We start from the raw sequence: 16,232 nt of genomic DNA, 5'->3' as shown, positions 1-16,232 counted from the left end.
GAACTATGCTAGGAATTTTGTGACTAGGGAACAGGGGCAGTATTGGGGGGGCTATACAAAAAATCTCATTAATCTGGACCCCCACTGATTTAGAATTTGTGATAACATGAACAAAGAATGGACTGAAGTTTACTTTTTTCTATGAAGAAAGGGTGTGCTGAGCAAATTAGTGGTAGAAATGTGACTGCAGGGGAGATATTTAACCTATACAAAAGAACAAACTTTTCTTTCCTGTGTATTCATTAAATCAGGTTTCCTAAGGGCCTCAATTAGGAAACACTGTTAGCTGAGTTCTAGTTACGGTATGTATTTTAAAATAATAACTCCATTTCTTTTAAATACTCTATCACCCAGATGTCTTTTATTTAAGACCAGCCTCCCCCCAATTATAATATATTCCAAATTAGGGAGGGTCACCCATGTGAAGAGAGGGTTTGAGGAGTACAGTCCTATTGAGAGGAAATGTTATTAAAATAACAGGAAAGAGTGGCTGTCTCCCCCTCATTCTTACATCAGAAATGACTAGGGACCAGGGCAGTAACTCCCTGTCCTCCAATCTCTGTACTTCCAGAAACCTGAATAGGCCTCACCTTTTTTTCAAGCCCATCTTTCCTTCAGTTATTCTGCTTAGCCTTAATATCAAAGAGGCATAGAGGCTAGACATGTTATTTCACTGGTATAGGGAACTACTGGGTGAAGAACCTCTCCTTAGCTCACTAAGAAGTCAAGTGACTTGCCCAGGGTCAAAGACAGTCAGTTGGGTGTCAGAGGCAGGACTTGAACCCAGTCTTCCTAGCTTTGAGGTCTGTTCTCTAACTATACTCTCAGAGTCAAAGAGGGGCACCTAACTCTCAGTCTTGCTCTTATCCTCCTGCTTCTATTTCTTTTGTTGAGAAGGAATGAAAGAGCTATCTAAAATTCTTCCTCTCAGGTTCTTCCCTTCGTTTTTTTTCTAATGCAAGCACAAAATGATTCACTTTTAATGGCAGGGAGACAGAACCCCAAATAATCCAAACACTGTGGTCCAGACGAAATCTCAAATTATTTATGGTTGGCTTTGGAGAGTAAGATTTGAAATGTGAAGTTTATCTGACTACTCCCTGAGGAATCATAAAATTGAAGTGAAGGTATAATTTATCACTCCTTCTACCCAGAGATCATTTCCCCTTCCTCTATCCTAGGAACAAATAGCTCACCTCTCACAAGGGCACCAATTCCTCATTCTAAACTGAGCTGCCCTCCCTCTCAACCTGTAATGTGTCTAGCATACATTTTCTTGGAGAATTGTCAGAAGAAAAAAGATAATAAAGTATTTTAGGGAATACTGAGTGTATGGGGGGGCAGGGAGAAAGAATTTCAAACCCCATCTTTCCTCTGGAGAGTCAGCTGGAAACAGCTTAGAGGCATGCCCCCTATACACCGCCATACACTTAAATTTGGAAAGTAGGCAAATTAGGTTATGATTTAATTATTCATTTTATAAATCACCACAAGTTTCCTTTAAGTAATGAGGTCCTATTTTGCATTTGTTTATCAGTAACTATACTTGAGAGAAAAAGTGAGCTGGCAGATAATGTTAAAATAACAATATAAGAACCTCACTCTCTATTGCAGATCAATAAGAAATTAAAATATCTTAGGTCAGATAAAATATGAGGTCAGAAGTTAACAGGACAAGTTCCCATTTATTTTCATAGAATCACAGATTTAGAGCTGGAAAGACATTTTAGAACTAAGAGAACTTAGAAGTTCATTTAGTTCAACTCTTTCGTTTTATAGATGAGGAACCTGAAACCCAGAAAGAAATGACTTGCCCAAAGTCACACAGGAAATAAAGCAGCAAAGGTGGGATTTGAACCCGGGTCTTCCGACTCCAGATCCATCATTCTTCACTGGCTTTTTAAGTACAAGACCCATTTGTCTCTTACACAAAGCCCACAGTCTTGGGGGGGGCACTTGCGGCGGTAAGGCTGCCAACCAGAAAAAGTGGGATGTGCTAGGCAAAAGAAAGAGGGGGGCTTTACACAGGTTTCATGGTTTTATCCACCAGGCATCTCTACCTAGGAATAAGACCCCTGGATCTCATGAGGACATTTTTCCTGTCTACAAAGAGACGCCTATGCCAGCATTCCAGTATCTGTGAGTGATTCCATGTTGAGACATTTATCTGAATGTAACACCCGTTAAAAGCAACTTTTCGCAACGTTGCCATTCCCTTCCCTCTCGAGTCCCACCCATTCCTTCTTCTCCAGTCAGGGTAATGCTCTAATATTACTTGAACTCTCCCTGATTTAACTCCTACTTTTAAAACTCCACTTCCACTGAGAAACTGAGTCATAAATCTCAGATGCCTTCCAACCCTTACATTGAAGAAAAGAAGGGAGGAGGAAAACAGAGGAAGGGGAGGGAAGGAAGAAGTGAGGGAAAGAGAAAGAAAAGGGTTTGGGAAGAGACACACAGAAAAGGTAAAGAGGGAAAATGCCCCCCCCCTTGCACACCTACCTGCTGCAATCAACATGGTCCCTATGACGAAGGACTTGCTAACCCATCAGCCCTAGTTTCTACAACATTCTCCCCTCCCCTAACTTCCCAAGCTCAGTATTTGCACTGGTGAAATGGGGGGTGACAGATGTCAATGGGGGAGGGAGGAGAGGAAAGGGGATTAGGTTCAGGGATAAGGTAGTGAGGGAAGGGCTACCTTTGTGTAGGGAAAGGGGATTCTTTCTAGGGTAGGCTGGTTTGTGTATGAGGGGAGGGGAAGATTACTGAATATGTCAAGCAAGTCTCTGTGGGATGTGGTATTTTTGTAAATGCTGTCAGAGAATTATTTCCGGGGAAGTGTTTTGGAACATTGATTAGATGTCTGGATATATCAATGAAGAATCTGAAGGGCATCCGTTGTAGTATCTCATATCATGGGGAAAAATTTCTGTGGATGTGAATGCATCTGGAGAGAAGGCATCCTCTCTGTATGGAGGGCAGGTAATTGTGTATGCTATCTGAGTGAGAAGGGTCTCTTGGGAGTGGAGGGAAGTGGGCTTCATGACCAACCTGCTGTGGTCCGGAGTCACCTCCCCCTGTGTCCTCCGCCAGTAGCCAAAGCGGAACCAGGAGAATTACCTGATGAGGAGCTGCAGGGGGAGAGAGTGGGGTCATGGGGTCAGGGATTTGGAACCTAAAGTGTTGAGCCTGGGGGGCAGTAGGATCAGGGGTCAGATTTAAGTCAAGTGGGTAAAAAGATGTAAAGTCAGGGAGAATAAGAGAATAATGGGATGAGGTTAAAAGGTCAAGATGAAGGTAGGGTCAGAGGGCTAATGGGGAAACTTAGGTCAAGGAGGTTTGGTCCTGAATGCTAGTTGATGAGAAGAGAAAAGGCTTAAAAATAAGGCCAAGGGAGAGAGTGGGAAGGTCAAAGAGTTAAGATAGTTGAGTCAGCCAGTAATCAATGAGGACCAAGTGATGAAGGACCCCAGGGTATATCAGTACACTCTCAGAAACTTTGGGAAAGGGGTATGACTATATTTAAGTACCACCTTAAGGGTAGCTGAAAGAGGATGTAGACATTGGGAGAGATTGGGTAGTCAGGAAAATTATGAATCTGTAGCCAAGACAACAGAAGTTATGAGAGGGGTTATTAATCTCACCAAGAACTCCTAGCAAATTCTAGCATCCTCTGCCACATTCCCTCTTATCACAGGGAATTATAGCTTTTATAACACTTTATCACAGAATAGCTCCTGGAAGGCAGAATTTTCCACCTCTGGTAAGGACAGTAATACTACGGGCCTGAAAGAAGGGTCTGGGATATAGAAAGGAGTAGGAAAGACAGGAAGGGTCAGAGTACTGACAGTGGATAGATGTTATTGGGAGTGACTGGGGCACAGACAATGGGATGAGAATGGGGTCACTGGAGGATTCTAAGAGCACTGCGCACAGATGAAAGTGGGATGGTTAGAGATTGGGATGGGTTCACTGGTGGCACTGGGAGCACAAAGGACAGTGGGATGGATGGGGATGGGACACGGAGAAGATAAATGACATTGTAATTTCCACCTGAGCGTCGAGCAGCCTCTTCTTGGGCTCAGGCAGCGGTTCAGCCATGGCGGGGTGGTCCCGGCGCAGCTCCTCCTCCACCAGCATCAGCCTGAAGGGACGGGCTTCAGTGGGGTTAATGGGGGGCAGGGTGCTCAGATCCCACCCAGATAAGACTAACCCTCCCCCCTCCCCAAAAACAGCTACTCGCCCCTCTCACCCCAGAAAAATTTATTCCCCTCAAGAACACTCAGAAACCATTTATGCAACCCCCTCCAGGAACTACAATTATTTATAAACATTCTATAACTATCTTCTAATAGTCCCCTATAACTGGAAATAATTAAAGACTGGATGACTATTCATCTGGGATGTCATAATACTTAGGTAGAGTAAATAACTTCTTAGGTCCCTTGGAATTCTTGATATGCTATGAAACTATGACCCCTTGCATACCCCTTCTGGTAATCACTTAACACTGCTGACTCACTACAATTCCCTCTAGTATCCTTCCTCTAACCCTGTGGTTACTCTATACTCACCCAGGATTCCCCCTTAGAAATGTAATGACAACTCTCCTCCCAGAAACCCCTTATACCAAAGACAACTTCACTGCCCCCTGTCCCAAACTCCCTGTCCTGAGGCATCTCTTCCCAGCATCTCCATTACCATGACACCCTACCCTACAACATAGCCTCCAATCTCTTCCACCCCACCTCCTACTTTTCTTCTAGTCTGGTGAGGGTTCCCAAAGGTAGTTCTGGGGTTCCTAGGGTTATCTTTACTGACAGCATCTTCTGGGGCAAGTTTCATTGCCTCAGGCCTGAGAAAACTCGCTGAGGATGAGAAGTCATTGAGGTTTGGAAGTTCCTTTCTGAGAATGGACAGTCCACTACTCCCCAGAAATGGGAAAGGTGGGGTTTATGAGGTTTGAGAATCCTTGTTTAGGCTGAGAGAAGATAGTAATGACCAGGTTTGGTTGAGGGTGTTATCATCTGAGGTCTGGGGTCCCTTCCTAGGATATAGGGAAGTGGAGGCAGTAGAGATTAGGCAGCAGTGGGGAGTTTTCTAACGATTCAGAGGTAAGTTCCAAAATACTATAGGGGTTAAGGGGTTAGGAAACATCTTTTTCCTGGGGGAATGTTTATCCCTAGGAAGGATAAACATAAAACTCTATGAAGGGTTTTTCATTTATGTTTGGCAATTCTCCATTAGAAACGACAGGTAACTCATTTCTGGGTGTGAGAGGCATCTGTGCTTGGGACATCTGTATCTTCTGGGCTGAAAAGGACTGTTTATCCTCTCAAGGGGCTAAGCTTGATCCTCTTCTTCAGTTACACTCTCTGCCACCCCTCCCTTCCCAGGCCGCCCCTCACCTGCCAATGATGCTCTTGATCTGAGAGTCCTTCTCCACCTGCTGCTGCCTCAACCTCTTCTCACTCTGCTCCAGCCTTGCCTGATACTGCAGCAGAATCTTGCTAGTCTGTTCCTCCTGGGACAGCAACCTCCGCTCATACTCCTCCAGCTTCCGGTTGGACATGTGCAGCCGCTCCTTCAGCGAGTGGATCTCCTCCTCGTACTCCTTCACCTGCCCGCCGGGCACACCACCCCGCACTGTGAGGGACAACTCCGACCCTAACCCAAACATGGACTCCTTTCCCCTCCCACCAACTCATCTAAACACTGTTATACTACATTGTGAACAAAGTCCAAACCCACTGTTTTCAGGCAAGAAACTCAAGAATCTCATTTCTTTACCTGCCTGCTGAGTACACACATGCCCCTCCTCTCTCCTGTCAGGGGGAAGATCCCAACCCACCCTGATGTCACACATCTAGGCAATGGAAATAGAAACCCAGTAATGCTCAACCCAGGTGTACATACAGGAACATAAACATGTATACATACAGACACATATGGACACATACTCAGAGAAACAGAAATGTACCTGTACATATATCTGGAGTTTTAGAATCTTACCATCTAATCTAAGCCCCTTTCCCAGGAAGTAAAGTCAAAGACTAACCCCCAGTTTTTACTAACATGCCTCTCTGCCCTAGGCTCAGAATACATGGAAGACAGGAAAGGGTAGGCCTGTATTTGACTCTCTTGTCTGGGCTGTCTCCTTCCCTTGAGATGTCATGAATTAGGAGTCCACTATTCCTCCGTTCAAAGCAGTATGTAGGGAAGCAAGCTAGGAAATGAAGGGTCCTCTCTATGGCAGTGGTTATAAAATTCCAAGTTTGGGGAGAACCCTGTCCGTCTCCCTGCTTTCAGGTAGCTCACACCTAGTCCAACACAGACTCTTCTCAATACTGAAAATCTTTCCCAAACATTCTCCCTCAAGGAGGCCCTTGTTCACCCCCTTCATCTCATTTCTCCTTAACATCTGGCTGAAATCTTTTAGGTTACACTTTTACCTATTGACCTTCCTTTACTGAAAGGAGTTAGAATTACAAATTGCCCCCTTGGAGACTGCCAAGATACAGTCTCAAGAAAACCTTCCCCAATGAACTTCTGTTCTTCAGCTCTTATCCTCCATTCTGCATTAACCCACAATCTTCCTTCTAGTTAATTTGCTTTCCTACAAAGCTCTCCCACCCCACCTCACCCCCACTCCCAAACTCACTCTCCTGGGCTTGAAGTGGCTTTCTTCCTGCAGGAGCCTCTGATTAGTCCTATCCAATCTTCAACATAATCTTCAACACCCCTCAGCTCTTCTTTAAAAAGCATTTTTGTCATTTATTGTACATCAATTCCACTGTCCATATGGAGCAGTAACACAGTACGGAACAAGATAATTCAAAGATATTGTATATTTTTAGTGCTTAAAAAAATTGAGGGAGGGGGAAATTTTCCTTCTCTGAGCACAAATTTACTGAAATTTTGAGCACGGGGCATTTAACTCAGGATTTCAAATTTTACTGTGGATAATCCACAAAATATATGATTTTCAATATAAAAAAAACCTGAGAATTGACTATATATTTTCAGTTGTTTACACAGATTACAGGTTTAAAGCTGAGAGAGACTCCAAAGGATAAGGAGTCTAACTTTCTAATTTTACAGATAAGGAAACTGAGGCTTAGATAAAATGACTTGTCTGTTGTCACACAGCTAATAAAGGTCAGAAGTGGGATCTGAATGAACCCAGGTCTACCTGACTTCAAGTACAGTGCTTTCTCCACCACACTATTCTGCCTACATGTCCTTCCACATGTCTCCTCCTTCCATCTTTGGGCACCCCCCAAAGGTAGGAGTTGGGTCCTTTATGAGATTGGGAATTCCCTATGTGTGGGGACCATGTTTTACCATCAGACAGGAAACTTCCCAAGAGTGAGAACTGTATCTCTTTAGACTGGGAATATCCTGAAAGCAAGAGATTTCATCTTTTCTTTACTTAATTCCTGAAACACTAAGCCCAGGACTCTATCTCCAGAGGTTACATGTGCCCCTGTCCTGCCTAAAAGTGATGACAGGTCTCTAATGTGTATAATGGGGTCCAGGAGGACAGCTGCAGCTAAGAGAGTACATAACAAAAAATCCTAGTGGGAAGCTCAAGGAAGGGTCCACAGAGATAGAAAGAAGATTTGAGATGGTGGAGGAGGCGTACCCTATCCAGCCGGCTTTCATCCATAGACTTGGAGTACTCCTTCAGCTTGTACTCTTCACGTTCAATGTGTGCACTCTCAATGTCAGCTGACAGGTGAGGCATGTTGGAGACCCAAGCAACTGTCCGTTCTGAGGCTGGCATCGTGGGGTTCAGCGTGGATGGTGTCTGAGAGTGCTGGAGTGTTGTGGAAAGAACACCGGGGAAAGAATACGGGAGAAACAAGAATATACATAGTAAAAGAAGTGCAGCTAGTTGGAGATGAGATAATTAGATGTGTAATTTCAAGCACAACCCCAGACTCTCCAAATCACCTACCCCTTTTCAAACCTAAACTCTCAGCTCCAACTCCCTGGTCTCAGTTCCTTCTTCCCTCTTTCTCTCTTCCCATTCCCCATTTGATTCACCCAATTATTGTTTTGTTCCCTCACCTGTTTAGTGATGGAGGGCTTAAGCCCCCCACCCCCTCCTCCACCGCTGCTGCCCCCACTGCCCCCTCCTCCTCCTCCTCCCTCCTTGCTGAGGCTCTGTTGCCGGGGACGGGCAGGACCATAACTGGGCTCTGGTGACTGCAATAAGTTTCCACTAGATGGTCGGGGCTTCTGGGCAGCGCTGACTGTCAACTGCTGGGATTTGCCCCTCTGCAGTGGAGGTTGCTGTCCTCCTCCTCCTCCTCCAGAACCCCCTCCTCCAGGACCTGGAGGGGCTGGCCTCTGGGGACCTATGGTGATCTGGGGCGGGGACAGCATGTGCTGGAGGTTGTCCTGGAGTGAGAGCTGCCGTCGAGTGAAATCAGTGCCTGAAGGACCAAACTCATCACTGTAGCTGTGGCTATGCAGGATGGAGGCAGCAGGTGGCTTGGGAGCCCCAGAAGATAGATCCTCACTCTTGCTATAGCCATGGAAAGGAGCAAAGGTGTCCCCAGGGGGCTCCCCACCTCGGTGGTGGTGCTGGTGATGATGATGGTGGTGGTGATGAGAAGAGGGTGGAACATGGCCACCCCCTCCTCCATGGCCCCCTGGAGGGCCAGGACCATCAGCTGCCATGTGGAAGAGTGGGTTCTGGAAGGACAATGGGATGCGCAACTGCTGAGCAGGGACACCATCGGTGGTGACACCCATCTGGCTCAGTCGAAGGCCAGCAGCTGTAATGGAGGAGCCACTGCCCTGTGAGAGGCGCCCAGCAGGTGCAGGCCGGAGCCCAAGGGCAGCAGTGAGGGAAGCCTGGCTGGAATGCAGAAGATCTCCAACAGCAGCCAAGTTGGAGACACTGCTGCTATTGAGGCGACCACCTGGTCCATCACCCTGTAAGTCCAGCATTGATACGCTTTTGTTGACACTTAGCATCTTCTGTTCTGGCTCAGTGATATCTGAGCTACTTGTGCAGTAGGCTGGGGATGAGCGGGCCAAGGGCGGACGGCTCACGAAAAACAGGTCCTTACCCCCTCCTGGGGGGGGTGGTGGGGGTTTCTCCTTGGTTGGGGAGGGGAGGCGGGCCATGTCCATGGAGCTGTAAGAAGACATGGAGAGGGGCAGGGGAAAAACCAAGGCAGATGGTAAGACCAGAGGTACTAGAAGGACACAGCCCAACATGACCCAAGCAAGGATACTCATGGGGAGAAAAGGGGAAACCTAGGGAAAAGAAGTAGGGTTAGGGGAAGGGACATAGGGGAGAGGGGAATGAGGAACTGAAGGAAAGGACACTAGAAGGAGAGAAGAGGGGAGGGGATAGGGAAAATAGAGACCTGGGGGAGGGGAGAGTGGGAAGAGAAGGAGGAAAGGGCAGAACTGAGGGAGAGGAAAAGGAGCTGAGGGGTAGATATGGAGGAGATGAGGGGGTTTCAGAAGGAAGGAAAGGAAAGAGGAAAGGAGAAGAGGGACAGGGGGAGGGGAGAGCCCCTCACCTGTTGAGGCCTCGAACCATGAAGGACTGAAGGTCGATGGAGCTGGAGAAAGATGGATAGAGGAATAGACACAGATGCAGAGAGGGAGAAAGGAATGAGCACAGATGCACAGAGGGAGAAAAAGGGATGAAGGGATGGGCATGTATGGACAGAAGGAAAATGATGGTAGAAGGACAAGCACGGACGGACAGAGGGAAAGATAATCAGAAATAGACTGCTTACTCCTCCCTCCAGTTGGGATTGATTCCCACCCCTGCCCCACAACTCACAGTGTCTCACATTCTATGTTTTTGTCACTAAGGATTTCTACCTATGAAGTTCTCTGCATCAATTATTTCTTTTTCTCTACCACACAAAGTGGCTCTGCCAAGTAGAAGAATCTGGGATCCAGGGAAGGGGTTCCCTCTCTCCTGGTTTTGCATATAGTCAGTACTTCAGTAAGGAGCTGGGGTAGAAGAGAAGAGTTCCCTGATGGAGGGATCCCTAGAGGGTAGGATGTGAACAAGAGGATCAAGGTTCTCACCTATTGAGGTCCCGCATCATGTAGCCCTGTAGCTCAGCAGATGGCCCACGAAGTACCATGGGCTTGGCCTGTAATCGCTCCCCTTGACGACTAGGCTGCCTTTGGATGTGAGGATTCCTCAGTGCTAAGCTTATATCATTCAAAAGGCGTGGCAGTGGGCCCAGCTTCAGGAGTGCCTCCTAAAGGGATAATGGGGAGAAGTTAACAAGCTTTAAGAGTGTTTCCACAGTTGAAAAGGAGTATTTATGACCTTCATAAGCTTTGGCAGTACTTCAGAGATCAAGACATTGCTATTGAGGGTGGGGGGGTGAGAGGGGGATTTAGAAGAAATCTATGCCTAAAGGTCAGGTAGTCTCTGGAGTTAAAGGGGTATTGGAGGTAGCAAATGTCTCTGGAACGAACCTTGAGGGGAAGGTCTCTCACCTTGCTCAGCTGTGGCAACACTTCCCAGAGCAAGGCATGCAGTGTGGAAAGCTCACGACCCAGGTCAATGTATCCCTCAAAACTGCTGCTATTGGTGAGTGTGTCCAGGTTGGAAATCTCATATAGGAACTGTTGCATGGATCCCCACTCTAGCTCCAGGAATTCATTCATAAATGCCAGATATTCCTCCTTTGAGCCAAACCTGGCCAAAAAGTCAAGAGTTGGAAGTTTACACACACACATATTAACACACCCCTATGCTCTGTCTCAGGGATTTTGTGGGTACAGGATCTGACAGGATCTGGGTTTCCCCAATGGCTCCCTGATGGATCATGGTTTCTTTAACCCTTCATGCCCTCCCCATGGAGTGTCCCTCACTTGGTAAAGTTGGCCAGGTTTTGTATGACCTTGGCGATGAGGGTAAGGGTACGTGATGTCTGCTCATCAGGATACTCCTGCATAAGGCCAAAAAGGCTGGGGGACATGACAGCTGGGCACAGGAAGCGTAGGAAAAGTGAGGCGCTGATGAGCCTGTCAGCAATATCCTCTCGGCCCCGCTCCGCACATCGAAGTCGCCATGATGCAAAGACTTCCTTCAGCTCCCTCGGGAACACACTGAGGGTAGGGAGGGGAGACAGAGAGAGAAAGAGAGAGAGAGACCGGGACTGAGTCCCAGAGACCCCTCAGGTCCCAAGGAACATGCTGAGGGGGTAAGACAGAGTTAAAGGGAAAGACAGGAGGAGAGACAGGGAGGGAAGGAAGAAAGAGGGACAGGGTATAGAAGAGAAAGAGATAGGGTAGGAGAAAGATGGAAGAAGAAAGAAATGGAAGTCAAAAGAAAAAGAGGTATAGAGAGGTGGAGTAGGGAAGAGAGAGACAGAAGAACATATGAGATAAAGCCAGGGGAGAAAATGGGGAGGACAGAAACACAGACACCAGGGGGAGACAAGGATGGAATAGAGATGGGGAGTCACTTAATAAGATATAAGGTGCTTAGACACCCAACTCTTTTGGATTACAAGGAAACAGGGACAAATAGTCTCAAAGCTTAATCTATGTAACCCTGAAACAAGCCAGGGCTCCTCATCCCTTCCCCCCACCCCCTGTCCCATTCCATCAGTATCTCAAACTCAACATATCTAAAACCATACTCATCATATCTTTTTAAATCCAACTCAGCTGCTTCTTCTCTTGATGTCCCAATTTCTGTTAATGGCACAACCATTCTCCCAATCACCCAAGCTTTAAACCCATAAATCTTTGATTCCCACTTATTGGCTAAGAGCAGATACAAAATCCCAATTCTTTCATAACCTCTCTCACATCTGTTCCTTCTTTTCCATTCACACCGACACCTCCTTAATTCAGGCCCTTATTGTCTTATGGATAGATTTTACAATAGCCTCTTAGTTGGTTCTTACCACCTCATGTCTTTCCACCTGAACCTATGCACCAAAGACAGATTAATCTTACTAATGCAGTGCTTTGGTCATGTCCTTCCCCTACTCAAAATTCATCAGCATCTCCCCTCTATCTATTGAGTATACTGAGAAGTTCAAACTCCTCTACAGACAGTCAAGGCATTTCACATTCTGGCTCCAGCTACAGGTTTCCTATCCCATCTTCCAGAACTCTTACATGCTCCCTAACACTCCAGCCCAAGAAGTTTACTTGCTGCTTCCCAAATACATCCCTTTGCCTTTGCTACTGCCATTCTCTCTGGCTAGATTGACCACACCATCCTTCAATCTCCATCTATGGAAATTCTACCCATTTTTCAAAATCCAGGTCAAATTCTACTTCCTTCATGAAACTTTTCTTGATCATCCTATCCAAGAAGTAGGTGCTGAACTCCTAGAGTACTTTCATTGTGCCATGCACATACGCACTTTTGCTGCTTTGTTTCATAAAGTTTTCTGTGAATTTGGATATTCCTTTACTAGACTAAATTCTTGGTAGGTAGGTAGCATTTCTTGTATAACTCTGTTTCCTTGACTTGCTCAATAAATATGTGTCACATAAATTTTCCTCCCTGCCCCCCCCAACCAGTGTCCCAAGTCTCACCAGTGGGAGTTGACCACCTTGCAGAGGGCCAACTCACAGCACATACGAAGATTGGCCTGATGCTCAGCCAGACTGGATGCTGTACACTTAATGGGGTCGACCTCACAGTTTTCCTCAGACTCATACAGAGCTCGGATGAACTCCCCTGTGAAACACACCACCATAGGAAAGGTCACGATCTCCAAAGTGAGGACAGAGGGAAGTGTCAAGGCTAGGTACATCAAGAAGTCAATTGGGTCAGGGGCTGGGGTCCTAGAGGATCTGAGCTGGGAAAGATTATAATGAGAGGTTATACTTGGCAGATTAGGATTGTGAGATACAGCTTAGGGTCTGGGACTAAGGAAGGATGTTGTGGGCTGGGGTTTTGGAGCTAAGTGCCATACCAATGGCATCCTTGAGGTATTTCTGCCCAATCAGTCTCAGATACTCTTCTATGGCTTTAGTAGCGAGTGTGTTCTCGCGGAATATGAGGTGCTCTCGCTCCAAGAACCGGTCCACCTCTGTCATGGCCATGTCAGAAAGGAAATCCTGAGTACCAAAAAAGTACAAAAGTCAGTCTGAAGAAATGATACAATCTCTGACCCCTCACCCCACCTCTGCAAAATGACATTTGTGAAGGCAAAAGCCTCCTTTCCCTTAGTACCAGCCTCTTCTCTTCTACTCTCCTCACTCCCAAATGTCCTTAGAATTCCTCCCCTCCCCTCTCCATATTGGTCCAAGCCTTACCTTGGCCTTGCCTGTACTTTGCAGAATGTGCACCAGGGCACAGGCCACCTCTTCTTTACCCTTAACACCCAGTGCAGGCTCTAGTACAGCACACAGCATTCGATAATGATTGGTGACATACTCAGCAAATTCCTTGTACAGCTCCATGGGTAGGATGCTCATCGTCTGATAGCGTGCTTTCAGCCGAACGGCAGGACAGCCTCCTTTGCCCTTGCCCCCTGAGCCACCTCCTGAACCCCCTCCCCCTCCAGAACCACCTCCAGCACCCCCAGAGCCACCACTGCCTGCTGGCTGGCTGACGGGAAACCATTGCTCAGTGAAATGTCGGCCAGCCAAGCTGGCCACAGGCACGGACACCAGGCCCACATAGCCTGCTTTGTCCTTCTTGCGCTTTTTGTCCGAGTCACGGTAGAGGTGCAGACGAAGTGAGCGCACAGCTGGCAGATTGTTGAACTCAAAGTGTTCACCCCAGAAGACTGTATCACCAGCAGCTGCCCGAGGCTTGGAGGTGGTTCGAGCATACAGCATGTCATCCAGGCACAGTTCACAATAATACCGCTTCTTGGGGGGCAGTTCCCGGGCCTCTATGATCCACAGCTTCAACACATTGTCCACACGCCGGCTGTTGTCCTGGTAAGATGGTAGAGAAATGAGACAAAGGAAAAGGGAGTATGAGGCAGAGATACCCAAAGAGAGAGAGGGGGTCAGGGAGAAAAAGAAAGATAACAAGACAGATCACAAAGCTAGGAGGAATAGTTAATATGCTAGATAGCAGAATCAGGATTTAGAAAGGTTGGGACAGGCAGAACCTATGGGTCTAACCAAAGAGAGAATTTAGTGGGGGAAAATATAAAGTCCTACGGTCAGATTTTTAAAAATCAATTATGTAAGTACAGGATAGGAAATATCTGATTTAACAGCAATTCATGTTAAAAACAAACAAACAAACAAAAAACTCAACCCCTGGAGTTTTAGTTAGTCTTACTTCAATAACAGTCATGATTATGACCCAAGTACTAAAAATCTAACATGATGTTAACCAGGTTTTCAGATTGAAGGAAGCACCAATTAGAACATTCCTAGAATGTTCAGCCTGGGTGATAACACTGACTAGAGCTTCCAGAGAAGGGTAGTGAAGAGTTGAGAAATAGTGTCACATGATAAAACAGTTGGGGAACTCAGGATATTAACCTGGAGAAAAAAAGACTTAAGACACAAACATTAAATTTTTGAGCTGGAAGGAGCCTTAGAATTCATTTAGACCAACTCATTTTACAGATGAACAAACTTGTGAGACTCAGAGAAGTGAACTGTCTCACTCAAGGTCACAGTTCTTGGTGGCAATAAGTTTGGGCCCCGTATCTCCTAAATCACAGTCCAGTGCTCTTTTGATTATACTATGCAGCATGCTGTCTTCAAAAATTTGAAAGACTCATTTGAAAAAAGGAGTAGAATTATTCTCTTTGTTGTTCCAAATGGCAGAACAAGGACCAAAGTATGAAAGTTACAGGGACACAGATTTTATATTTTTATTCAACATAAAGGATATAAGGATTTTAAAAAATAATTATAGCTGCCTTATAATAAATGTGTTAATATCTAAAGTAAGGAACTACTTTAAGTAGTTAAGATGTTAAGTAGTTAACACCTGAAATAAGGAACACTACTAGCAGAAGCTAGATGAGCCACTTGATGTGGTACAGAGAAGACACCACTGGCTTTGGAGTCGGGGGACTCGGGTTCGAATCCTATCTGTTATCTACTACCTGTATGATCATGTGATAAATCACTTAGCTACTTTGGGCCTCAGTTTCCTCTTCTGTAAAACAAGGAGTTTGGGCCAAATAGCTTTTAAGATACCGTTCAGCTCTATATCTACGGATTCTATATGATCCTATATTTGTTGCATTAGGAGGGAAGTTAAACTACAAAAACTCTGAGGTCTGAGTCCACAGTTGAGCAAAGGCTATAAGATTGCTTGATGGGGAACAGGGGCAGAAAGAAGATGAGAGAAATGGAGGATCCAGATAAAAATGATAAATTGTCTTCCATCTTTCCTGATTTCTCCTCTTCTCTTTTATCTATTTTTCTCCCTAGTCTTCTAATTTTTTTCACAATACCTTGTTGGGTTTCACTGCCCTCTGCAGATTCTCGATCCATTTGTCCCTCTCAGCTGCAGAGCGACAGGCAAAACACTTAGTCCCTGATGATGTTGTCACCTGGAAGAGCACACAGCATAGACATGTGAGATCTCAAAAGTAAGAGAAGCCACAAGGGTTGGAGAACTCCTCCCCTAACCCCTTGCTTTTCTCCTCCCTTAACTTTCTTCAGCTTCCCACCATTTTCTTTCCCTGATTCCCTCTAATGAAACTTCTATCCCCTCTCCTCTGGTTCCCCTCCACAGCCCATCTCCTGGCCACCACCTCAAAGCAGAACTCTTGGCCCAGGATAGAGCTGTGCACGGGCTTGATGATAGAGTCTTCATCCAAGTTGAGCTCCAAGGCCTCAGCTGCACTGCTAGGACTCAGCAAGGACTCATGTGAGTGGGACTCCTTAAAGCTTTGCATCAACCGGGCCCTGGATAGGCAATGGAAAGGGGTACAGAATTGGAACATTCACGGATCTTTTTTTTTCCTTTCTATTTTTCCATCCCTTACCTCTTTTCTCTTTTTTTTTTACTTAATAGTATTTTTTTTCAATTACATGTAAAGATAGTTTCCACACTCATTTTTGTAAGATTTTGAGTTCCAAAATTTTCTCCCTCCCTTCCCTTCCCTATCCTCTCCCCAAGACAGCAAGCAATCTGATATAGGTTATACATGTACAATCAACATGGATCTTTTTTTTTCCAACTAACTCTCTCCCCATGGAGTTGAGGGCATAAGAGCCTTTCCATCTGCCTGTATACACTATCCCCATTCCTTACTTAGAGATATAGATATACACAAACA

The 16,232-nt window shown here is 45.9% G+C and overlaps 1 protein-coding gene across 2 annotated transcripts in view; it reads right to left on the bottom strand.

Annotated features, from left to right (window-relative positions):
- SYNGAP1 (synaptic Ras GTPase activating protein 1) overlaps window positions 1-16,232 on the bottom strand; it is a 32,887-nt gene that overhangs the window by 1,401 nt on the left and 15,254 nt on the right. For both annotated transcript variants that reach the window (XM_027876488.1, XM_027876489.1), the window contains 12 exons: window positions 15,705-15,858; window positions 15,402-15,500; window positions 13,282-13,911; window positions 12,939-13,083; window positions 12,556-12,700; window positions 10,870-11,106; window positions 10,492-10,693; window positions 10,069-10,247; window positions 8,074-9,151; window positions 7,646-7,819; window positions 5,409-5,620; window positions 4,054-4,144 (listed from right to left, as the gene is read on the bottom strand). In XM_027876488.1, the coding sequence (XP_027732289.1) occupies window positions 4,054-4,144; window positions 5,409-5,620; window positions 7,646-7,819; window positions 8,074-9,151; window positions 10,069-10,247; window positions 10,492-10,693; window positions 10,870-11,106; window positions 12,556-12,700; window positions 12,939-13,083; window positions 13,282-13,911; window positions 15,402-15,500; window positions 15,705-15,858 (3,346 nt within the window). The remainder of the gene's footprint in view (window positions 1-4,053; window positions 4,145-5,408; window positions 5,621-7,645; window positions 7,820-8,073; window positions 9,152-10,068; window positions 10,248-10,491; window positions 10,694-10,869; window positions 11,107-12,555; window positions 12,701-12,938; window positions 13,084-13,281; window positions 13,912-15,401; window positions 15,501-15,704; window positions 15,859-16,232) is intronic.

The sequence above is a fragment of the Vombatus ursinus genome, unplaced genomic scaffold, assembly GCF_900497805.2.
Source record: "Vombatus ursinus unplaced genomic scaffold, bare-nosed wombat genome assembly UNPS02014811.1, whole genome shotgun sequence".
In the NCBI taxonomy this organism is placed as follows: Eukaryota; Metazoa; Chordata; class Mammalia; order Diprotodontia; family Vombatidae; genus Vombatus; species Vombatus ursinus.
This window is presented reverse-complemented; position numbering and strand designations above follow the sequence as displayed.